The sequence below is a fragment of the Papio anubis genome, chromosome 4 (assembly GCF_008728515.1).
Source record: "Papio anubis isolate 15944 chromosome 4, Panubis1.0, whole genome shotgun sequence".
In the NCBI taxonomy this organism is placed as follows: Eukaryota; Metazoa; Chordata; class Mammalia; order Primates; family Cercopithecidae; genus Papio; species Papio anubis.
Genome location: NC_044979.1, coordinates 172,447,708 through 172,472,814, shown reverse-complemented (window position 1 = coordinate 172,472,814; position 25,107 = coordinate 172,447,708). Strand labels below are relative to the sequence as shown.

Here is a 25,107-nt window from a genome sequence, read left to right as displayed (position 1 = left end):
ATCTTCTAACAGTAAAGTGTCTCCCTGAGTTCTGTGTCGTCCCAGGGAATTGATGAACCTCAGGGGAGCTGTGGCAATCCCTCAGTTTCTAGTGGGCAGGGTAGAAATGTAGAAATGTGGACATTCTGGGCACCCCGCTTGTGGCTGGTGAAGGGCGGGCAGTCTCTCTGGGCTAATCCCTGAACGAGTAGGTTCGCACTAATTCAGCTGGTGTCAGAGCACTGGGGAATAGGTCGTCGATGCTGGAAAGGGCAACGCGGTGCATGGTGCCGGTCAGGGAGGAAGGCGTGGAGGGAAGGTGGAGGCCTGCCTTCCGCAGAGCAGGGTGAGGTTCGGCCCTGTAAGGCCGCAGGAGTGGGCGAGGCTGGAGCGAGAGCGGCAAGGCGGCGGCAGAGGCGCGCCTCCCAGGCAGCTTGGGCGAGAGAGGACCGGTGGCCGAAAGGCAGAAGCTGGCTAGCGGCGAAGGGCCCGCGTCCCCGAGGGCGCGGCACCGCGGCCAGGGCAGGAGGCGGCCGGGCGGCCCCGGGGCCCTACGCTGAAAGCCCGGCTGCACCACCAGGCGGGCCGCGAGGGGGCGCACTGCGGCGCGGCAGGGATTCGCGGGCGACCACCCGGAGCAGGAGCGGCCGCATCTCGGCCTCAGAAGTAAGTCGGGGCGCTGCGGGCCAGGGCAGGGGGTGGGCGCTCGCCGGAGGCGTGCTGGGGCCGGGCGAGGGTCTGGCAGTCCACGCCCGGGCACTGCCACGGAACAGCCGTGTCCAGAGGCCAGGCCGCTGGGCTGCAGCCGGGACGGCCGGAAAACCGCTTCCAGCTACCAGAAGGGGGTGGGGCTTCCGGTGGGGCAGCCATAGGGACCTCGCGGCCCAGGGCAGCGCCGCCTCCCCGCGCCGCTCGCGTTCTTCCCTGCGGGACCCGGGCTGGCTCAGCCCGTCTGTCAGTGCGCACGCGCGGCCGACGCGGCCCGAGAGCCTGGGTTCGCGCGCCCTGTACCCCTTCCACGGGCTCCTGGCCGCGTGCCCCACGCCCGTGTTAGGGGCAGAGCCGCAGGGCCTACCAGCCGCTAGAAAGTACTGGTGACTAGGACCTGCGTGTGGAGAAAGGCTTCTAATGACCCACGGCCTACGTGCCAGGAAAATAAAGATACATAATATTAAAAAACGGAAGCTGGGGCCGTCCGCGGTGGTTCATGCCTGTAATCTCAGCACTTTGCGAGGCCGAGGCAGGCGGATCACTTGAGGTCAGGAGTTCGAGACCATCCTGGGAAACATGGTGAAACCTCATCTCTACTAAAAATACAAAAATTAACCGGGCGTGGTGGTGGCGCTCCTGTAATCTCAGCTACTCGGGAGGCTGAGGCAGGAGAATCACTTGAATTCGGGAGGTGGAGGTTGCAATTAACCGAGATTGCGCCACTGCACTCCAGCCTGGACGACAAGAGCAAAACTCTGTCTCAAAAAAAAAAAAAAAAAAAGGGCCAGACCCTGTGGCTCACATCTGTAATCCCAGCACGTTGGGAAGCTTAGGTGGGAGAATCTTTTGAGTCCAGGAGTTGGAGACCAGCTTGGCCAACATAGAGAAAACCCTTCTCTGCGAAAAATAAGAAAAGTTCGTTTCAGCTACTCTGGAGGCTGAGGTGGGAGGATCTCTTGAGCCAGGGAGGCGGAGCTTGCTGTCAGCAGAGATGAAGGCTCTTCACTCCAGCCTGGGTGAGGGAGTGAGACCCTGTCTCAAAACAAAACAAAACAAACAAAAAACAAACCGTACCATTAATTAAAGAAAGATGGCAAACTGGGAAAAATATTTGCAACATCTGTCACAGATAAAGGTTTAAGATCCCAAGTATGTAAATAACTCAAACATTGAGGGAGCCAAAGACCAAACAGGCAAAAGACATGAACTGACAATCTGCACAAAAATGACATAAAACTGGCCCTTCAATGAAAAGATGTTCCGTTTCTCCCGCAGAAAGAGAAATGCAGGGTACTCTGAGAAACCATCAGGGTTCTAACTAATCCAGTTGCTAAGTGTAAAGCAACAGGACAGGCTGTGGGGTAACATGCTGTCGTACATTGCTGGTGGGAATGCAAGATGGTCCAACTCCTAGAGAGGAACATTTAGCATTGTTTAACAAAACTACATATGCATTTACCCCTTGACCCAGCAATTCTACAGCTAGGAATTTAGCCTGGAGAAACGCCTACACCAGTATAAAAGTGTATATATGTACAAGGTCACTCATTGCAGCACTGTTTGCAATGGCAAAATTTTGGAAACAACTTCAGTGCCAATATGTAGGCAATTGTTTGAATAAACCCTGGTCCATCCACGCGATGCACTTATGAAAAAGAGTGAGGGCCGGCGCGGTGGCTCATGCGTGTAATCACAGCACTTTGGGAGGCGAGGCGGGCAGATCACGAGGTCAGGAGATCGAGACCATCCTGGCTAACACGGTGAAACCCCGTCTCTACTAAAAATACAAAAAATTAGCTGGGTGTGGTGGCAGGTGCCTATAGTTCCAGCTACTCAGGAGGCTGAGGCAGAAGAATGTGAACCCGGGAGGTGGAGCTTGCAGCGAGCCGAGATTGCACCACTGTACTCCAGCCTGGGCGACAGTGTGAGACTCTGTCTCAAAAAAAAAAAATAATAAAATAAAATAAAATAAAAAAATAAAAAAAAAAGTGAGGAAGATCTCTGTGAACTGATGTGGAGTGATTTCTAGGGTCTACAGTATTAGGAAATGAACAAAAGTTAAACAGAGAGTACTGTATCAGGCTATTTTTCGTGTGAAACATTCAAGTATCTCCTTATTTTTTGGGGGGGGGGGGAAGAAAAAGAAAAGAAAGGGAAAAAAGAAATCCAGGAAGAAAAAACTAGAAACTAATAAATTGGCTACTTGCAGTGGGTGGATGGGAATGGGGTGAAAGTCTAAGAGGAAATGACACATCTCCAAGCATACTTTTTTTGGGGGCAGTTTTGACTTTTCAAAACATGTTAATGTTTTAGTATTTAAAAAGTAAAATGAAATCAACATAAGATGGGGGAAAAGAAACTTAAAATTGAATACAAACAAAAGTGAACAAATGAGCTAAACTGCATAGTAAATTAACCACAGAAAGTCAAACTCAAATAACTTTGAACACAGCTCTTTGACTATACACCTGTGTGTAAACAAACAAAACTACAAAGAAATTGTGCACTTCACTTAGTCGGTAGTGATCTGGTATAGCAATTCTGAAAATATTTTCTGTGTATTGTAGGATTAAGCAAATAAGTAAATCTAATGACATTCTTGGAAGCTGGGATACCCACTATGAGAGAAGAAACACACAAATATGGAGTGAAGGAAGGCAAAGAAGAGCTCCATGAATTGGAATGAGAGACTCCACAGATTACTTATTAATTACAAAGATTAAAAAGGAACCTTTATAGTGGAGAAACCTGGAAACTTGGTGGATAACCCTTTTCATTTTTTTGGAGACAGTCTCACTCTGTTGTCTAGGCTGGAGTGCAGTGGTGTGATCTTGGCTCACTGCAACCTCTGCCTCCCAGGTTCAGACAATTCTCCTGCCTCAGCCTCCCGAGTAGCTGGGACTACAGGCGCGCACCAGTATGCCTGTCTAATTTTTGTATTTTTAGTAGAGACAGGTTTCACCATGCTAGCCATGCTGGTCTTGAACTCGTGGTCTCAAGTGATCCGCCCTCCTCAGCCTCCCACAGTGTTGGGATTACAGGTGTGAGCACCGCGCCTGGCCTACTTTTCATTTTGACTTAAGAGTTTATTTTCAAGATCTGTCTGCTGAGAGAGCTGGGGAGCAGGGCCACCCAAGTAGCAATGAGCATTCCTCATGCCCATATCTTGGTTTCTAAATACCATTGTCCATTAAAAGGAGCCAGAGCTCCTAGGAGAAATGGCTCATTGTGGGGAGGGGAGGGAAGGTCAACAATGAGTCAGGAGCAGCTTGTTCAGAACACAAGGAGGTGCTCAAAGAATGATAGAGACAGGTCAGACGGACACAGGGGCCAGCTTGATGGGGCCCCACTGACCAAACCTGGAACAATTTGAATATCAAAATTAATAATGGCAATAATGAATTATCACATTGAATAAAAGAATCTATGAGTCCAGAGTGATACTAAAAAGCAAATAAACTTACCAACAAATACATAAACAGAGGTAGAAGAGAATACCAGCTAATGATTGCTGAAGGAACAACAGCGTTGGCAAAGTTGGCTAGTCTCAAGGTAGTGAGTTATCTCACTTGATTGTTCATGGTCAGTTACAGATTGAACTCTTTGTTCTATTCTTTCCCCCCTTCTCACTACTGCACTTGACTAATACAAAAAAAATTGCCACATTGTAGGCCGGGCACAGTGGCTCATGTCTGTAATCCCAGCACTTTGGGAGGCCAAGGCAGGTGGATCACCTGAGGTTGGGAGTTCGAGACCAGCCTGACCAACATGGAGAAACCCTAGAAACCCTGTCTCTACTAAAAATACAAAATTAGCTGGGCGTGGTGGCACATGCCTGTAATCCCACCTACTCAGGAGGCTGAGGCAGGAGAATGGCTTGAACCCGGGAGGGGGAGGTTGTGGTGAGCCGAGATCACACCATTGCACTCCAGCCTGGGCAACAAGTGAAACTCCATCTCAAAAAACAAAAAACAAACAAAAAGTTACCACATTGCAACTAACACAGTCATGACTGATTCAGATGGGTGCTTACTGGGTGTCTTGGTCTGTTTTATTCTTCCGTAACAGAATACCTGAGACTGGGTAATTTATAATGAACAGAAATTGATTTGCCTTATGGTTCTGGAGGCTGGGAAGTCCAAGATTGAGGAGCCACGTCTGGTGAGGGCCTTCTGGCTGCATCATCTCATGGTGGAAAGCAGAAGGGCAAGAGGGTGGACAAGGGAAAGAGAAAGGAAGGGGGCCAAACTCATTCCTTTATCAGGAGCCCACTCCCGCAATAACAGCAGAGCCAATCACCCACCTCTCAACACTGTTGCACTGGGGATTAAATTTCCAACACATGCACGTGGGGAATACATTCAAACCATAGCATTGGGGAATAAGATGCCAAAGCCTCACTCCACAGATTACGTGTGAATTACAAATATATACAAGGAACCTTTATAGTGGTTCTTCTGGAAACCACCTTAACCATGTGAACAAAGTCAGCATCACCAGTTTGAACTGACATCCTATGCCAAAAATGCATAACCTGAATTGGATATAGGAAACATCAGACAAACACAAATTGAGGGACCAGCTGCAATACAATGGAGCTAACTTTTTTTTTTTTTCCAAGATCAAGTCTCGCTCTGTCGCCTAGGCTGGAGTGCAGTGGCCCAATCTTGGCTCACTGCAACCTCCGCCTCCCGGGTTCAAGCGATTCTCCTGCCTCAGCCTCCTGAGTAGCTGGGACTACAGATGCGCACCCCCATACCCAGCTAATTCTTGTATTTTTAGTAGAGATGGGGTTTTACCATGTTGGCCAGGATGGTCTCGATCTCTTGATCTCGTGATCTGCCTGCCTCGGCCTCCCAAAGTGCTGGGATTACAGGCATGAGCCACCGTGCCCAGCCAGTTTTTGTATTTTTAGTAGAGATGGGGTTTCACTATGTTGCCAGGATGATCTCAAACTCCTGACCTCAGGTGATCCGCCCACCTTGGCCTCCCAAAGTGCTGGGATTACAGGTGTGAGTCACCGGGCCCAGCCAGGGCTGACTTTTAAAAGATGTCAAGGTCATGAAAGACTAAGGAACTGTTCCAGATTAAAAGGGAATAAAGCGACATGACAGCTAAATGCCATGTGTGTCCTTGAATTGGGAAAAATAATATTGCTAGCAAGAATGTTATTTGGTACAATTGACTAAATGTGAATAGTAATTAGCATTGGATGGATGCTGATACCTGAATCTGATTATTGCAGTGTTAAATTTTCTGAATCTGATCATTGCAGTGTGGTTATGTTGGAGAAATGTTCTTAGGAAATACAGCTTGAAGTACTAGGGTGAAAGGTCATTGTTTCTGCAATTTAGTCTCAAATGGTTCTGGAAAGAAAGTCTATACTTTGTACCACTGAGTGGATATACAGTGTTTCCCCCTTAGCTGTGCTGTTGCTTTCCAAGGTTTCAGTTACCTATGGCCAACTGCAGTTTGAAAATATTAAATGAAAAACAAACAAACAAAAAGAAAGTATTAAATGAAAAATTCCAGAACATTTCATAAGATTTATTTATTTGTTTAATTTTGATAGATTTAGAGGGTACAATACCCCTGTTTTGTTACATGGATATATTGGGTAGTGGTGAAGTCTGGATTTTGAGTGCAGCCATCACCCCCGATCGTGTACATTGTACCCATTAAGTAATTTCTCATTGTTCACCCCTCCCACCCTTCTGAGCCTCCAATGCCTGTTATTCCACTCTCTGTGTCCATGTGTACACATTATTGAGCTCCCACTTAGAAGTGAGAACATAATTCATGAGTTTTAAATTGTGTGCGGTTCGGAAGAGCATGATGAAATCTCACCTTCCTGTTCTGTCTCACCTGGGATACGAATCATCTCTTTGTCCAGCAGATTCTCCCATTTTGTCACTTAGTAGCTCTCTTGGTAATCAGATCAACTGTTGTGGTATCACAGTGCTTGTGTTCTAGTCATCCTTACTTTATTTAATTTTATTATTAGTTTATTATTATCCTATTTTATTATTAGTTGTTAATTTGTTATTGTGCCTAATGTATAAACTTTATCATAGGTAAGTAATAGGAAAAAACAATATATATAGGGTTCAGTACTCTCTGTGCTTCAGGCGTTCACTGGGGGTCTTGGAACATACTCCTTGTGGATAAGGGGGGACTACTCTACCACAATTTGCTTAATATGTTCCTTATTGAACATTTAAAATTTTCCAGTAAAAAAAAAATCACTGTTGGCCAGGTGTGGTGGCTCATACGTATGATCCTAGTGCTTTGTGAGGCAAAGGTGGTTAGATCGTTTGAGGCCAGGAGTTCGAGACCAGCCTGGGCAACATAGCAAGAACCCATCTCTATAAAAAATACACAAATAATTAGCTGGCAATGGTGGTTTGTGCATATAGTATCAGCTACTTGGGAGGCTGAGGCAGGAGGGTCAGCTGAGCACAGGAGTTTGAGGCTACAGTGAGCTATGATTGCACCATTGCACTCCAGCCTGATATACCCTGTCTCAAAAAAAAAAAAACTTTTTTTTTTTTTTTTGAGACGGAGTCTCACTCTGTCACCCAGGCTTGAGTGCAGTGGTGCCATCTTGTCTCACTGCAAGCTCCATCTCCCGGGTTCACGCCATTCTCCTGCCTCAGCCTCCCGAGTAGCTGGGACTATAGGTGCCTGCCACCATACCTGGCTAATTTTTTGTATTTTTACTAGAGACGGGGTTTTACCATGTTAGCCAGGATGGTCTCGATCTCCTGACCTCATGATCCTCCCGCCTTGGCCCCCCAAAGTGTTGGGATGACAGGCGTGAACCACTGTGCCCGGCCAAAAAAAATCATTTTCATAAGGATTGTTGCTATGAAACTCTTTACAGGCTGGGTACAGTGGCTCATGCCTGTAATCCTAGCACTTTGGGAGGCCGAGGTGGGCGGATCACTTGAGGTCAAGAGTTCGAGACCAGCCTGGCCAACAGAGTGAAACCCCATCTGTACTAAAAATACAAAAATTAGCTGGGCATGGTGGTGGGCACCTGTAATCCCAACTACTTGGGAGGCTGAGGCAGGAGAATCACTTGAACCCAGGAGGCGGAGGTTGCAGTGAGCCAAGATCGTGCTTCTGCACTCCGGCTTGGGTGACAGAGTGAGACTCTGTCTCAACAGATAAATAAATATATAAACAAACATTAACAAAAGAAGAAAATAAAGAAGAGGTTGTATGGACCGTGGGAGGTGAGAGCAGTAGATTCCGAAGGCAGCTGCTTATGCTGTTGTGCACAGGATTCTCATATTACTGCAGACACTCCCCACACCATGTTTATGCCAGAGTTTTTTTTGTTTGTTTTGTTTTGTTTTTTTCTTTTTTTTGAGACGGAGTCTCGCTCTGTCGACCAGGCTGGAGTGCAGTGGCGCAATCTCGGCTCACTGCAGCCTCTGCCTTCTGGGTTTAAGCAATTCTCTGCCTCAGCCTCCGAGTAGCTGGGATTACAGGTGCGTGCCACCACGGCCAGCTAATTTTTGTATTTTTAGTGGAGATGGGGTTTCACCATCTTGGCCAGGCTGGTCTTCAATTCCTGACCTCGTGATCCGCCCGCCTTGGTCTCCCAAAGTGCTGGGATTACAGGCATGATCCACTGCACTTGGCCTGCCAGAGTTTTTAAGTTAATGACACTCCTGGCATTGTGCTAGGATTCATGGGTCTAATCCCAGCCACAATGCCTAAATTTAGACGTGGACAGTAGGGGATCTGTCATTAGCTGGATCATTGCCTCTAGAAGATTTTCTTGACTAAGAACCACAATATGAAGCTTTGTGTTTGAGGACCTCATAATTCTCCAAGACAGTTTGTGAAAATCAGTATACATCTGAAATCGAAAGGAAAATGTGTTTGACCTGAAAAATACTGAGTCAAAAACAAAAGTCACTTTTAATGGGAGTATACATTGGTATAACTGCTTTGGAAAACAGTTTAGTGTTATCCCTTAATTCTGCACATTACATTAGCTTGCTGGGGCTATGCCTGGTGTAGTAATGGGTCCACACCCAGAAAAATGCTTGCCCAGGGGCTCCAGGAGACAAGTGAGTGGATGTTCAGGACAGTAAAGGAAACAAAATGGAGATAACCCCATGTTGATCAGCAGGAGAATGGCTAAACAAAGTAGGATATGATCACAAATAGAATATTAGATAGCAGTGAACATGAATAAAATGCAGCTTTGCAAAATTATATGTGTGAATCTTAGAAACATTGAATAGAAAGGATGCAAGGCTTGGAAATCTACTTACTGAATAATATTTTTATAAAGCAAAAAAAAAAAAAACCCAAAAAAACAAAAAAAAACCAAAAAAAACCACACCTGGCCTCAGTTCTTGTTTTACCAGAAACCCCAGCAGTGATGGGATGTCTCATTTGAGATTTTCTTTGTGGTACGGCTATTCTGCACCCCATCCATAAACACTTCCCGGGCATCAGACTTGCTTATTTTCCTACTTATTTCCTCCTGTTTGGGAGAGAGTATTCTAATTAACATCATGTGTGTCCCACCTCAGATGAAAGCATCCCTCATTCCCCTAAACCCCGAAGGAGAGGCTGCAAGTCTTTGGTGGAAATTGTTGTGCCGAAAGTGAAGGATTCAGGGTTCGGATGGCAGAATTAGGACTCCATCCTTAGGGTAGCAAGAGAAGTCTGGTAGTGCCCTTAGAAAAGGAAGGTTAAGGCCGGACGCAGTGGCTCACGCCTGTAACCCCAGCACTTTGGGAGACTGAGGCGGGTGGATCACCTGAGGTCAGGAGTTTCAGACTAGCCTGGTCAACATGGTGAAACCCCGTCTCTACTAAAAATACAAAAATTATCTCGGCATGGTGGCGGGCGCCTGTAATCCCAATACTTAGGAGGCTGAGGCAGGAGAATCTCTTGAACCCGGGAGGCAGAAGGTTAAGAGTTAATAGATTAATAGATCCAACTCTCAGTTCCTCATCAGAATTAGGGAGGAGTAACACGGGGAAAGAAATCCAGAATAACTAGTTAAGCCCATACACTGCACCTCCTTCACCAAATAACCCATCAGGAGTGCCCAATTTGGCTACTTTCGTCTGTCACTCATTTTATTCAGCAAAACCTTCAGCCAACTTCATTATTTTGCCAGGAAAACAGACCCATTTCCTGCCCTTGAAGGTTTGCAGTCTCAAGGGGGAAAGCAGTACACCGTTTACAAGCAGTTATCAAGATGGGTGGGTGGTGTTGCAGGCGAGCATGGAAGAGGCCCACCTGGCTAGGGGGCAGACCATACCTCCCTGGCAGGTGACATTTGACCTATGAGGCAAGCCCTAAAGGACAGGCAGGGATGCCCCGCGCATGCCGGGCTGGCGAGGCAGGGCCTGAGCAGCCAGTGGAGAAGGGCAGCGGGAAGCGCGCTCTGCAGGAGGCAGACGTCCCAGCCTGTGTGGCCAGAGGTGGCAGGGGCGCCTGAGCGGGGCTGGGGAGCGGGCAGGATTTGGGGCTGAGCCCAGGGGCGTCCCGACCTGGCCCTTTCCCACAGTCCGTTCCGGCTCGCACGCCTCCGCTGCCATCTGCGCTGTCCTTGGCGACGACGCCCTCACCGCCCTGGGTGCAGGGCCAGGAGCGCTCCGCCGCCGGTATCAGGCCTGCAGGTAGGGACGCGCGGCCGCCCGGGGCTCTGGGGCTCGGGTGTCCAGGTGCCGGAGCCGCCGCTCCCACGGAGGACTCAGGCCCGTGAGTGAGTTTCCTAAGAACTCACCAGATTCCGCAGCTCGGGTTTCCTGCCTTACATCCTGCTTTTTATTTCCCAGGGGGAGTTATTTATAGACAGGGATCGTGTGTTCAAGGCCTGGCTCTTCGGACTCGGCGTTTTTCTTGTTCTAGGTGCTTCAGTGGGGGCTGGATCCCATCATCTTCCAGGGCTGGAATCTTGTAGAAAACGAGCTGTACAGGCGGGAGTTCAGTTCAGCCCTATCATCTGTTCTTGGCCTCTTCTGGAAACGAGCTAATTCTCTGTTTAGGGCTTTATGATTTTATAACCCAGTAACATACTAGCCCTGTGGTTGAGTTGTTTCTTCCTATTGCTTTCTTTTTTAAAAAATATAGTCAGGGTCTCACTCTGTTGCTCAGGCTGGATGGAGTGCATTGATGTGATCACAGCTCACTGCAGCCTTGAACTCCTGGGCTCAAGCAGTCCTCCCCTTTCAGCCTCCGAGTATCTGGGACCACAGGCATGCAGGCCACCACACCCAGCTTTTTTTTTTTTTTTTTTTTTTGAGATGGGGACTTGCTGTGTCTCCCAGGCTGGAGTACAAGTGGCCTGATTGCGGCTCACTGCAGCCTCGACCTCCCCAGGAGTAGCTGGAACTACAGGCACACACCACCATGCCTGGCTAATTTTTATTTTTGTAGAGATACGGTTTCACCATGTTGCCCAGGCTGGTCTTGAACTTGAGTTCAAGTGATCTGCCTGCCTTTGCCTCCCAAAGTGTTAGGATTACAGGTGTGAGCCACCCCACCTGGCCACCTGGCTAATTTTTAATTTTCTGTAGAGACGGAGTCTCCCTATGTTGCGCAGGCTGGTCTCAAACTCCTGGCCTCAAGTGATCCTCCTGCCTTGGCCTCTCAAAGTGCTGGCATTATAGGTGTGAGCCACTGTGCCTGGTCCATATTGCTGTTTTATCACAAGCTACCTGCAGTGCATTTGGGCTAAACATGTGGTTTGCATAAAACCATTTTAAAAATCACAAACTGACCTGCAAAGCAAGGCATATCAACAGAGGGGCATGGCAGCTTCATGGGACCCCCCCATAGGAGACTCAATCCTGGTGCCTCTATAGAAACATAAATTCAGTGAAAACAAAGGAGCTAGTTCTGATGGCTGGAGAATGTAAAGGGATGAAGGTCATGTCCCCCTTCTCCCACCAGAGTCTTTCCAGGGAATTTCTTTCCAGCCCCATTAAATTGATAGCATCATGGGTTTGTAATAGGTAGTTTTTTTTCTTTTAAGTAGTGTGATCGGCTTTCCCTAAGTATAGAAGTTTCAGTCCCAGAATGTGTTCAGGTTGGCAGAGGAGAAATTCGGTTGTCATGTGACTCACTGGCCCCTTTCATGGAGCTTTCAGCCACAGGAGAGGATGCATCTGTGCTGGTTTTGCCGCAGTGTCTGGAGTTCCCAGCTGAGTCCGCTGTTGAACAGTTCTCATCATGTGCTTTGCTGGTTGACACGTACACTCCCTCCCAGGATGTCTGTTTCAGGGTCCTGCCAGCTTCGCACTCTTCTCTGCCCCAGTGAGTCTCTGGCCTTGCACCCTGGGGCCCTTCTTGCCCCCTTCTCAGGGCTCAGTGTGCTCTGCGAGATCCCACCCAGCAGTCCTCAGGCTGCAGTTTAATCAGGACGCTTCCAGCCTCCGTCCCACACTCTGGGGTCCTACTCTTCATTTTCTTTCTTTTTTTAAATTTTTTGTTTGAGATGGGAGTCTCGCTCTGTCGCCCAGGCTGGAGTGCAGTGGTGCAATCTCGGCTCACTGCAACCTCTGTCTCCCATATTCAAGTGATTCTCTTGCCTCAGCCTCCTGAGCAGCTGGGACTATGTGTGCGCCACCACGCCTGGCTAATTTTTGTATTTTTAGTAGAGATGGGGTCTCACCATGTTGGCCAGGCTGGTCTTGAACTCCTGACCTCAGGTGATCTGCCCGCCTCGACCTCCCAAAGTGCTGGGATTATAGGCATGAGCCACCGCGTTTGGCCCCTACTGTTTTCTAAATTAATGGGATGATAAAAGCAGCAGCTCAGGACTTGGAAACTGACTTGTTTATTTTTTTTTTATTTTTTTTTTGAGACGGAGTCTCGCGCTGTCGCCCAGGCTGGAGTGCAGTGGCCGGATCTCAGCTCACTGCAAGCTCCGCCTCCCGGGTTCACGCCATTCTCCGGCCTCAGCCTCCCGAGTAGCTGGGACTACAGGCGCTGCCACCTCGCCCGGCTATTTTTTGTATTTTTTAGTAGAGACGGGGTTTCACCGTGTTAGCCAGGATGGTCTCGATCTCCTGACCTCGTGATCCGCCCATCTCGGCCTCCCAAAGTGCTGGGATTACAGGCTTGAGCCACCGCGCCCGGCCTGAAACTGACTTGTTTAATGCAGTTGGCAGATAAAGTGACTTAACCCGAAGGAGCAGTTCAAGTGGTAGCGACTTCTGGCACCATGACTGACCAGTTGAGGAAAATTTAGGCAGATGGGCTTTTCTGTGCCTGAAAAAGGCAACTCGATTTACTGGGAAGGAACTCCCCACCCCCACTTTGTGTAATAGTTTCCTCACAAAGAGCGCTCATGAGGATGAAGTGAAAGTGCCTTTCCCTTCCATTCCTTCCTGTCCACTCTGCCCAGGTGGCCAGTTGCTTGGTCACAAGAGTCTGCACTCTTAGCCCTGTGTGGCCGTTCTCTCTGAACCCTGCCACTCAACACCGGGCGGATGCTATTATTATTCCTGCATTGGAGCTGTGGAAAGAGAGGCATTTGCCCTGGTCACGTGGCCACTGAATGTGTGCATTTTACTGGGGAGTTGGGGGGTCAGAGGCAGTATTTGAACTCAGGGTTTCTGAGTCCAGACCATGGCCTCGATTGCTTCACTACCCAAACGACAACTCACACAGGCTCAATATGGGGTGCTGGGCAGGATGACTGGCTAATGCCTTTTTCATGTGGTTGTAAAACTTAATTTCCTTCCACATTCATTTATTTGAACTCTTAAAGCTGCCTCTCTGCAAACCCTGTAAAAGTGAAACATTTGTTCAAGAAATGAGCTAGGATCGTTAGGAAGACAATGATGAACATACTAGGAGCGGGGCTCCCCATTTGCAGGGCAATCTCCCATCCATCGAGGTGGTTTAGACTTTCGAGGCTAAGTGTTTTGGAGGGTGCGGCAGTGGCCCGTGTGCTTACCTGGAAGCTTACGGTACTCAGCACCCCTCGGGAGGGCCTGTCTGGTAGGCAGGAAACTGCTCACAGATGTCTCCCTTCCCCCAACCAGGACCTGATTTTTACACGCCTGAAATATAAAGGACCACTCCCCTCTGCTGGATGAAGACAAATTTGCTTTTAACAGAGAAAGCGTTTGTGACCGCTTCGCTCTCTAGTGGTCAACTAGGTAAAAGAGCTAACAGTTCTTCAACTGTTTTACAAACTGAGGTATGAACCTCCGTTTTTGGGGTAGTTCTGAAAACTTTCAGTGAGCACCTACTATGTATAGGCACAATGCTAAATACCAGGGATATGAAAGTGAATAAGAGAACACCAAAATCAAATGTTTGTAGATTGCATCATATTGTAAATATATGGGAACCACAGAATCTGAGGGATTGAGGGGAAGTTAGAGATGATCTGGCTTGTATCCCTCTTTTTTTTTTCCTAAGTAGCTGAAAAACTGTGACCTAGAGAGATGAAATTAATTTGCTTAAGATCACATGGCTGGTTAGGAGGAGGGGAAAAAAGGAGTGCTGATGAAATTAAGTGGAAGGTCACCCTCTAATTTTTATAACCTATTATATTGAAATAATTTTAGGCTTACAAAATAGTAGAGAGAGTTCTTTGAACCTTCACCCAGCTTCCTCTAATGCTAACATCTTACACAACCGTGGATTTACCAAAACTAACATTGGTGCAACATTATTATTATTATTGTTATTTGTTTATTTTTTGAGACAGTCTTGCTCTGTTGCCCAGGTTGGAGTGCAGTGGTGCGATCTCCGCTCACTGCAAGCTCTGCCTCCCGGGTTCACGCCATTCTCCTGCCTCAGCCTCCCGAGAAGCTTGGACTACAGGCGCCCGCCACCTCGCCCGGCTAATTTTTTTGTATTTTTAGTAGAGACGGGGTTTCACCGTGTTCACCAGGATGGTCTCGATCTCCTGACCTTGTGATCTGCCCGCCTCGGCCTCCCAAGTAGCTGAGCGTCACTGAGTGACTGAGCGTCACTGCTGGAGGTCACTGCTGAACCATGCGGGAGAATGGGGTCACCAAGGAAGAGAACATAGAGGAGGTCAGAAGTTGGGGGCAGAGACTCACTTATGGCTGACGGTTGAGAGAAGGGTTAGAGACAGAGGCAGAGAACTCGGATGTGCTGGTTCGCAAGGGCTGCTGTAACTAAGTACTGCAGACTGGGGCTACGACAACAGAAATTCATTTCCTGAGTTCTGGAAGCTAGAAGTCCAAGATGAAGGTGTGGGCGGGCTTGGTTTCTCCTGAGGCTTCTCTCTTTGGCTTGGAGATGGCTGTCTTTTCCCTTTGTCCTCACAGGATTGTCCCCCTGTGCATGTCTGTGTCTAATCTCCTCTCCTTATAAGGACACCAGTCATAACAGATTAGGGCCCACCCTGGTGACCTCATTGTACCTTAATGACTATTTTAAAGTCCCTGTCTCCTGATGCAGTCCCAGTCTGAGGTACTGGGGGTTAGAACTTCAACATTAGAATTTGAGGGGACACAGTTCAGCCCATCAACACAGGAACAGAAGCAGAATATTGAATTTTTTAAAAACCCAAGGGAAGAGTTTCAGAAAGGCCAGAGGCTGGCAATGGCTTGTTTGTTCTTAGACATGCCCTTGCCTCCTGCCGCCGCTCTCTCTCCTGTGGTCCACAAGGAGGTTCCTGGAGGCTCCTCTGCTGTGGGGCCTGTGGTGAGGTTTGGCCATATGGCGTTGGGCTGGAGGTGTGGAGCGCCTACAGTATTTTTCCACCTTCTTCCTCTGCTGATGTCTCCAGCAGCAGTTGTTTCTCTGTGGCTCCATCTCTCACGGCACCAATCTGTGGGTTCCAGCTTCCACCAGGGGACCCTGGATCCTGGGTGATGGTAACCTGACCTGTGCTGTGTGCCCTCAGCCCTGTAGAGGGTTGTGGCCATCTGCTCTTTCTATTCCCTGGGTTGCCTCACTGTCCCTTCTCTGGTGTCTGTCTGTCTATTTATTTATTTCAGACGGAGTTTCACTCTTGTTGCCCAGGCTGGAGTGCAATGGCGCGATCTCGGCTCACTGCAACCTCCACCTCCCAGGTTCAAGCCATTCTCCTGCCTCAGCCTCCCAAGTAGCTGGGATTACAGGTGCCTACCACCACGCCTGCTTAATGTTTTATATTTTTAGTAGAGACGGTGTTTCACCATGTTGGCCAGCTGGTCTCGAACTCCTGACCTCAGGTGATCCACCCGCCTCAGCCTCCCGAAGTGCTGGGATTGCAGGCGTGAGCCACTGCGCCCTCCCTTGTCTGCTGTTTTAGCACCTTTATCATGTTGTAGCCAACTCTGCATGAAATCCCCTCTGAATAGTAGTTTTTGTTGATTGGTAGAAATAGCATGGTCAGGAGTGCCAGGTATTGCAGAAAGATGGAAGGGATGGAAATGGAAAGTGGTCAGATCTTTGAGCAATGGGGGTAGAGCCCAGAATTCCTGGGCTTGAGAAGGAGATTTCTGGCAAACCGATGGGTGTGTACCAATTGTCATGAAGGTCTTAATTTGGACCTACTTTGAGACAGTACTTTTTCATGTTTATCACACAGCTGGGTACAGTCTGTTTTTGAAGTGCTTTTTCGGCTTTAGCTGTCCTCCTTTTTTGGTTTTCTGACTTTTCCTCATTGATTTGGAGTTCTTTGTATATTCTAGATATGAATCCTTCATCAGTTATGTGTGTGACAAATACCTATTCTCAATCCAGAGCTGCTAAAAAAAAAAAAAAGAAAAATAGACAGGGTCTTTCTCTGTCGCCCAGGCTGGAGACCAGTGGTGCAATCACAGCTCACTGAAGCCTTGACCTCCTGGGCTCAAGTGATCCTCCTACCTCAGCCTCCCGAGAAGCTGTCACCACAGGCATGCACCACCATGCTTGGCTAATTAAAATATATATATATTTTTTTCTTTTTTTGTAGAGATGGGGTTTCCCTATGTTGTCCAGGCTGGTCATGAACTTCTGGACTCAAGTGATCCTCCCACTTTGGCCTCCCAAACTGTTGGGATTACAGGCATGAGCCACTGTGTCTGCCCCCAAGTCCTTCTTAATTTAAATTTCCTTTTTATACATTTCGGTTGCCTGATTATATAATTCTTATCAATCTAGCAGATTCAGTATATTAATATGGCAAACCTAATAATATTCCCTTAGATGTTTCAATACTATTCATAAACTCAGTAAGATTTCAATATAAAAGTACCCATTTCAAATTAGTTATAAGAATGTACTTAGAACAGCCACATAGTTTAACACACTTCAAGTATATGTAAGACCAAAAATATGCATAGATTCCTTATTAATCCAGAAATATAAATCTATGGCTTTAGCCTTTCAAGCAGCACCTATATGTAACTCAGTTTTGGATGAGGAGATGGATGCTGTTCAGTTACTGTCCTAGTTAACTTGAGGGCCATGCGTCTGTCCAGAGATTTTGCTGGGGTTTTGCCCTCAGTCTTTAAGGAGACAGTGAATCCTACTTATTGTCATTCTGTCAGCAATTCTGAAATCTCAGGAGAGGTGAGGGCAGACCGACATGCCTGTAATCCCAATGCTTTGGGAGGCTGAGGCAGGAGGACAGCTTGAGGACAGGGGTTCAAGAGCAGTCTGGGTGGCAGGGCAAGACCCTGTCTTTTAAAATAATAATAAAAAAATTAAATTCAAAAGAAGGAAAATGATCTCTTAGCCTCTTTTAATTGAAGTTACAACATTATTTACCTCTGTTTGCTCATAGAAGTCTGTAGCTGCCACACAGACTGATAAATTCTCAGGATAAATTTAATTTTTTTTTTTTTTTTTTTGAGACGGAGTCTCGCGCTGTCGCCCAGGCTGGAGTGCAGTGGCCGGATCTCAGCTCACTGCAAGCTCCGCCTCCCGGGTTCACGCCATTCTCCGGCCTCAGCCTCCCGAGTAGCTGGGACTACAGGCGCTGCCACCTCGCCCGGCTAGTTTTTGTATTTCTTAGTAGAGACGGGGTTTCACCGTGTTAGCCAGGATGGTCTCGATCTCCTGACCTCGTGATCCGCCCATCTCGGCCTCCCAAAGTGCTGGGATTACAGGCTTGAGCCACCGCGCCCGGCCTATATGTAACTCAGTTTTATTGGATGAGGAGATGGATGCTGTACAGTTACTGTCCTAGTTAACCGAGGCCATCGTCTGTCAGAGATTTTGCTGGGTTTCTTTCCTCAGTCTTTAAGGAGACAGTGAATCCTACTTATTGTCATTCTGTCAACAATTCTGAAATCTCAAGGAGGGTGAGGCCAGACACGACACATGCCTGTAATCCCAATGCTTTGGGAGGCTGAGGCCGGAGGACAGCTTGAGGACAGGGGTTCAGATGTTCTAATTTAAATTCTTTTGATGCTCTAAATATTATCTACTTTTCTTTTTATTTTGATTAACAAAATAAAATTACTTTTTGTTTGATTTGACAACATGATTGTTCCAAAAACAAGAACATATTAATATACATATTAAAGTTACTGAATAGAGATCAAGATTTTCTATATTGTTCCTTGGTTCTTAGAAAGTATCCCAGGCTGGGCACGGTGGCTCACGCTTGTAATCCTGGTACTTTTGGGAGGCCGAGGCGGGTAGATTGCTTGAATTCAGGGGTTCGGGACAAGCCTGGGCAACATGGCGAAATCCTGTCTCTACAAAAAAAGTACAAAAATTAGCCAGGCGTGGTGGCATGTGCCTGTAATCCCACAACTTTGGGAGGCTGAGGTGGGCAGATGGCTTGAGCTCAGGAATTGGAAACCAGCCTGGGCAACGTGGTGAAACCTTGTCTCTACAAAAAATAACAAAAATTAGCCAAGTGTGGTGGCTCATGCCTATAATCCTAACACTTTGGGAAACTGAGGAGGGAGGATTGCTTGAGCCCAAGAGGTTGAGGCTGCAGTGTGCCAGGATCGCACCACTGCCCTCCAGCCTGGGTGACATAGCAAGACCTTGTCTCAAAAACAAACAAAATAAATAATCCTTCTCAGCTCAGGCCATTTGACTGATGAGAATTCTGAATACTCTCCAAGTTCAAACAGGTACTGAGTTAATGTCAGTATAATAGGCTTTCCCTGGGGAAGTTCTGTCATGTATTTAATGGGGGATAGGACAGTAAATACTCTACTGTCTCTCATCCCCAAACTATTATTCCCAGGGCATGCTTTCCTAAGGGCAAGAAACTAGAGACTTCTTGAGTCTGTGGAGACTTTTCCTATAGAAAGCCAGTCGTGTTGACGGGTTTCAGAGGTGGTCTTCAGTGGCTAGCTAGTTCACTCTTCTTCCTTTCTGCAGTGTTCATATAAATGACAAAGTCTTCCTTCTAAATCCCTGGTCTGGCCAGGCAAAGTGGCTCACGCCTATAATCCCAGCACATTGGGAGGCCGAGGTGGGAGGATCACCTGAAGTTAGGAGTTTGAGACCAGCCTGGCCAACATGGTGAAACCCCATCTCTACTAAAAATACACAAATTAGCCAGGTGTGGTGGCACGTGCTTGTAATCCCAGCTACTCGGGAGGCTGAGGCAGGAGAATCACTTGAACTCGGGAGATGGAGGTTGCAGTGAGCCGAGATCATGCCGTACTCCAGCCTGGGCGAGTGAGACTTCATCTAAAAAAAAAAAAAAACCCTAGTCTGTGGTCTTATTTTCCACATCATTTTGGAAATGTCTTATTAGAGTCTAGAGTAGCCCAGACCCAGGGAATGACAGAGGAAGATGTTAGCAGTGCTTCTCTAACTTTAACGTGTTTGTGAGTCTCCTGGGATTTTGTTAAAATGCAGACGCTGATTTGGGGTTGGGTGGAGCCTAGGATTCCGCATTTCCAGCGAGCTTCCAAGTGATGCTGCTGCTCCTGCTCTAAGGACCACACCCTGAGCAGTGAGGGACTACAGGATGAGGATTAGGTACATACACATTAATATCCCTTGATGTATTTTTTTGCATCCTTCCCCTATTCCTTTGTTATGTGGGGATGATGAAACTCAGCTCTATCCTTGACCTTTGCAAAATGAAATCATTTTAGGGTGGTATCATAAACAGAGCTTGTTGTGTGATTGTTTCACTTCTCACTGTGACTTCATATCTTCCTCCCTCTATTCCTTCCCCAGGCGTGAATGGTATCAGTACTCTTCAATGCAAGGGTCAGCTCATGTTGAACCATGGTGGTATGTAGGATAAAATGTGTTACTGCTGAGTCTCGTTATTTGGGTATGTTTGTATTATTGATTCATTTATTGTATTGATAAAGATTAGTAGATTGCAAATTCTTCCTTTAGAAGGTTGTTTGTGACCCAAGAGGGCATCGATACAAAGACCCCCATGGTTTTAACCTAGAACTGGTATACAGGATTGACCACAAAATGTAATTTTCCCATGATGTATTCTGAGACCATATCTTGAAACACCTAAGGAATGGTAAACCTGGAAAATTCCTATTGGCCAGGTGGAGTTATGGTACCTGTGGGAAGGTGTGGTCTCAAAACCCTTAGGGAATTTGGAAAAACTGGAGATGTTGGTGACCTTCAGATAGAAGAGATGACCTCTCCATACCTAGCAGGGGTGGGGAGTGGTCCTTATAGCCATAATTCAGCAAACTTCAAGAAGGCTATTTGAAAGGTTGTTCAGTGAAACATTTAGGACTTATCACTGTTGAGCACTTTTCATTTTCAAATTCCTGACTTGTAGCCCTGTGTTGTCCTGGAGTGGCCGAATCTCTCCTCAGAGAGAACTGCACGTCCTTCTCCAGTGACACAATTTTAAGGTCTTGTTACCATGCAGGAACCCACTTCCTAGCTGCTACTGTCCTGTAGAGAAGTGTAGGATATGGCTTTAGTCCTGTTCATCACTTACTGTTTTTCTTCTATTTCTGGTCCACAGAGATGCTTGCTTTTGGGCCCAGTTATTTCTTTTTGGATTTTTCTCTTTTAAAAATCTATTGCTATATGCAATGGGGGAAATTTACTATGTTATCTAACCAAAAGTCTGAAGTTCTGGGAGTGGGTATTCTATGCAGCTATTTTAAAGCAGATGAACAAATGGTCAAGGTACTTTAAAAATCTATCTTTATGGCTAGGCGCTGTGGCTCACACTTGTAATCCCAGCACTTTGGGAGATCCAGACAGGAGTTTGACTGCTTGAGACCAGGAGTTTGAGACCAGCCTGGGTGACACAGCGAGACCCTGTCTCTATGAAAAATAATTTTTAAAAAATTAGCTGGGCATGGTGGCCAGGAGGATCACTTCAGCTCAGAGTTTGAAGCCGCAGTGAGCTATGATTATACCACTGCATTCCAGCCTGGGTGACAGAACGAGACCTTGTCTCTTAAAAAAAAAATCTAGCTGGGCGCGGTGGCTCACGCCTATAATCCCAGCACTTTGGGAGGCAGAGGCGGGTGGATCACCTGAGGTCGGGAGTTCAAGACCACCCCTGGCCAACATGGTGAAACCCCCTCTTTACTAAAAATACAAACATTAGCCGGGCATGGTGGCAGGCGCATGTAATCCCAGCTACTTGGGAGGCTGAGGCAGGAGAATGGCGTGAACCCAGGAGGCGAAGGTTGCAGTGAGCCGAGATTGCACCACTGCACTCCAGCCTGGGCGACAGAGTGAGACTCTGTCTCAAAAACAAACAAAAACTATCGTTGGATTAAGACATGGATGTGGTATACATGATAGCTTTTGCTGCATCTTGCCATCTGCTTGCAGTGAGGGCCAGAATAGGAAACCACTCGATGGAATTCTTTGCTGTGCTTCAGGGCTGTTCAGAACACGTTCTTTACATAATGCCTTTTAAAGAAATGAGGTTCTATGGAAGAAGCCTCTATGTCAGGACTAATTATGCTTCCCTTGGAGACAAGAACGCCAAATCATGGTGATGTTTTCCTTTTCCCACTGGTGTTAGGATGCTTACAGTCAAACTGGTGATCCACATGTAGCAAGAACACCATAGCGAGCCTTTCTGGCACAGCCTTTTTAGAGGCAGCCTTTTTGGTGCTTTATCTGTCTTCGATTTCTGTTTCCTGCCCTTATTTTAAAAAACATTATTGCATCCCGTGAATGTATGTGATTGATCTTAAAATCTTTTGCATGAAGGCTTAGTGCAATTTAATAAAAACGGCCTTATTTTCCCAAATGGACTGGGTAGCGGCTGTGTGAGCGCTCTGGGACTCCGGGTGTGGTGCTGGTTAGTAAACGTTGGCCTTGAACATAGGCAGAGCCCCCTCCTCAATCCGCCTCCCACTCCTCCAAGGAAGGGAGGCTGGACTTGGCTTAAACAGGTCGGGCAGCCACTGGAGCCTCCCCTCCCCCGCATCCACAACCTACCCATCCCACTCCACAGCCCAGGCGCGGCCCCTCACCCCGGCCTTCACCCCCTCCTGAGCCCCCTCCCCGGGTGCAGCCACTGACCCCGGTGCACACCCCCCACCCCGGCGCTGCCCCTCGCCGCCGCCACCAGCCCTGGGCACGGCCTCCGAAGCTCCTCATCACACACCCCGGCGCGGCCTCCCCGCTCCCCCGCCCCTCCCGCCGCAGCCTCCACTTGCCCGCGTCACCCTCCGGGTCCCCGCCTCCCCCGCCTCCCCCGCTGTCCCCACCCCGGCGCCGCCCGGCCCGGGAGGGTGGCGCGGCCCTTCCGGCCGGGGCGGGGCCGGGCCTGGGGCGCTGGGGAGGGCGGGCTCGCCCTGCCAGCGGCGCGGCCATGCTCATCACGCTGTGCTACCTGTACCTGTGGGCGCGCTGGGGTCGCCGGCCGGCTGAGCTCGTGCGCGCCACGGTGCGGCGGCTGCGCGCCTCGCGCTGCTCCTTCACCTTCTGCGGCGCGGCTGCGCAGCCCCCCGGCGCCCGCGTGTGCCTGAGCCGCGGCGGCCGCGTCTTCTGCGTCAGCGACAGCCAGGTGGGCGGGCCGGGAGGGCGGGCGACCCGGGCCCCGCGAGCCGGAAGTGCCCCCGTCCCTGCGCCTCGTCCCCGCCGGGAGCCCGGGAGTTCAGGAGCCCCGGGGTGGCGTCCTTAGTGCGGCCTGTGCGGCCCGGGAGGGGTGGGTACCCCGGGGCCCAGAGAGAGGCCGGAGGTGCGGGACTCGGACCACGGACCCTGTCGCCTCTTCCCGGTCAGCGGGGCGGTGCGTGGACGCGTGACTCTAGGCGCGCACCTGTGAGGACGTGAGCTGTGGATTGGCAGCCGGACGCCAGCAGCGCCCACCTGGGGTCGCCCCCAACCTCCTTTCCCACCCTTGGAGCCGGCGTTTGGGTGACTGTGAACCAGGAAAGACAGCTGTGGCCGGCCGGGAGCCGTGGCTTATGCCTGTAATCCCTGCATTTTGGGAGGCCCAGGAGGGAGGATATCTTTGAGCCCAGGAGACGGAGACCAGCCTGGGCAACATAGCTAGACCCCTCTCTACAAAAAACAAACAAACAAACTTAAGTCGGTGTGGTGGCACGCACCTGTAGTCCCAGCTACTAGGGAGGGCGAGGCGGGAGTGTCACTTGAGCCCGGGAGGTTCACTTGAGTCCCGGAGGTTGAAGCCACAGTGAGCTATGATTGAGCCATTGCACTCCAGTCTGGGTGCCAAAGCAAGACCCTGTCTTAAGAAAAAAAAAGATCTCAAACAAAAAACTCCCACATGTGTCATCAGCTTTTTGTCAGATGTCTCCAAAATATAAAAAACTGCACTTTCCCCTCTCCGTCTTCTGTCGGTTGCATTATTCACCAACTTGGGCACCCGAGTGATGGTCTTTGTGTCCTTTAAGTTTCAGTTGACACTCAGCCTTTGTTTGTTTTGACCCAATACTTAGGATGGTGGTTACGTGTTCTGCCCACTTTGTCACCTACATTGTGACTTGGGCCAGTCAATTAATCTCTGTAAAAAGTCTGCTGCCTTGCTGTAAAGGGAACAATAGATCTTTCCATTCAGCTGTTTTTGGAAATGGGCTTGGTTTCACAGTGCAGTACTGCACAAAATTTCATGGACATCGGGAGCATTGTTCTGAGTATTTAAACATGTTTTGCTTTTAATCAGTTTCTTGTCCCTTTCCTCTGCTTTCTGGAATATTGCCTCACTTTTAGCCTTAAAATGACGTTTTCTGCTGTGTCACACCATAAAACCCCTGTGGGAAATTGAATCTTATCTAAGGTTTGAACATTGCCTGGAGGCTATGCTTAGATAAGGGATGAAATTGTGCCACTAGCAAATAAAAAATACTCTTTTTTTGTTAGTACTATGTATGTATTATGACACACTGAATATGAATGACTGTTTTCTCAGGTCCTTCAAGTTATGTACATAACTAGTACCACCTCCGCATAACTGACACTACCCAGACAAAAGGGGAAGAAGTTCATTCATTACATACAATGTATGGCTTAGAGCGGTGGGAATTAACCTGGTTGAGAAAGATGACTCAGTAAAATGGGAAAAAATTGAGGGGTGAGCTTTTTGTAGTAGTTTCCAAATTGGATCAATTACTTTTGGGATTTAGGTCAGAATAGAAATTTTGGACACATGAAAACATTGAGATGGGAATGTCTGATTTTCTTGGACAGTTGTGGTTTTGAACATTTTCATGTCTCTGCTGGTCTTCTGTTAACTACACTAACCATAACTAGTGGTTTTCAGCCCTTGCCTACCTGTGCAGGCCGGAGTAGGAGTGGCTGGTGCTTTCAGGGATTCTGCAACTCTGCTTTCTCACTCTGCACAGTAAGCTTTGTACAGATTTGGTTAGATATCGCTGCATCATTTCCTAGTTTTCTGGACTAGATGGGACTGCCATGCTCTGCGTCCCTCGCCTTTAAATCACAGTTCCTATTCTAGTTCGTATCTTTTGCCTCTTAGGAAATTAGCCTGTTTAGCAAAGCAGCTTGACCTGAAATAGAACATTTAATGGTTGTTGGGTTTCAGCTGCGATGTTTAAGGTCTGCAGGTGGAAAGCTTGACCATTTATTTGTGGTTGGCTACTGTTATTTTGAGATTTAAAATATGATCAGGTGGATGATTTGGTGGATACCTCAGTCTACTTGGGTCTGCTTTGATGGATACCTCAGTCTACGTGGGCTGAAATAAGGACACACCTGAATCTCACGCCCGTATATTGAGATGGATCTCATTCTGTCACCCAGGCTGGAGTGCAGTGGCGCGATCTCGGCTCACAGCAATCTCCACTTCCCAAGTTCAAGTGATTCTCCTCCTTTGGCATCCTGAGCAGCTGGGATTACAGGCATGAGCCACCATGCCTGGCAAATTTTTGTATTTTTAGTAGAGACAGGGTTTCACCACAGTGATGGCCAGGCTAGTTTTGAACTCCTGACCTCAGGTGATCTGCCCACCTTGGCCTCCCAAAGTGCTGGGATTACAGGTGTGAGTCACCAAGCCTGGCCTGTTCTCATATGTTATACATTTAAAATCAAATGCATCAATACTGAATGTGTATGTTTATA

At 48.1% G+C, this 25,107-nt stretch overlaps 1 protein-coding gene across 7 annotated transcripts in view; it reads left to right on the top strand.

Moving 5' to 3' along the window:
• Positions 1-560: 560 nt before the first annotated feature.
• Positions 561-25,107, top strand: part of HLCS (holocarboxylase synthetase) — a 245,862-nt gene continuing 221,315 nt past the window's right edge. For 3 of the 7 annotated variants that reach the window (XM_021935522.2, XM_017956451.3, XM_021935521.2), the window contains exon 1: positions 22,339-22,570. In XM_021935522.2, coding sequence (XP_021791214.2) covers positions 22,376-22,570 — 195 coding nt within the window. In that variant the 5' untranslated portion in view covers positions 22,339-22,375. Of the gene's footprint in view, positions 646-19,299; positions 19,886-22,338; positions 22,571-22,618; positions 22,712-25,107 lie in introns of those variants that run through there. The other 4 variants (XM_021935523.2, XM_021935526.2, XM_021935525.2 and 1 more) reach the window with 3 other exon arrangements.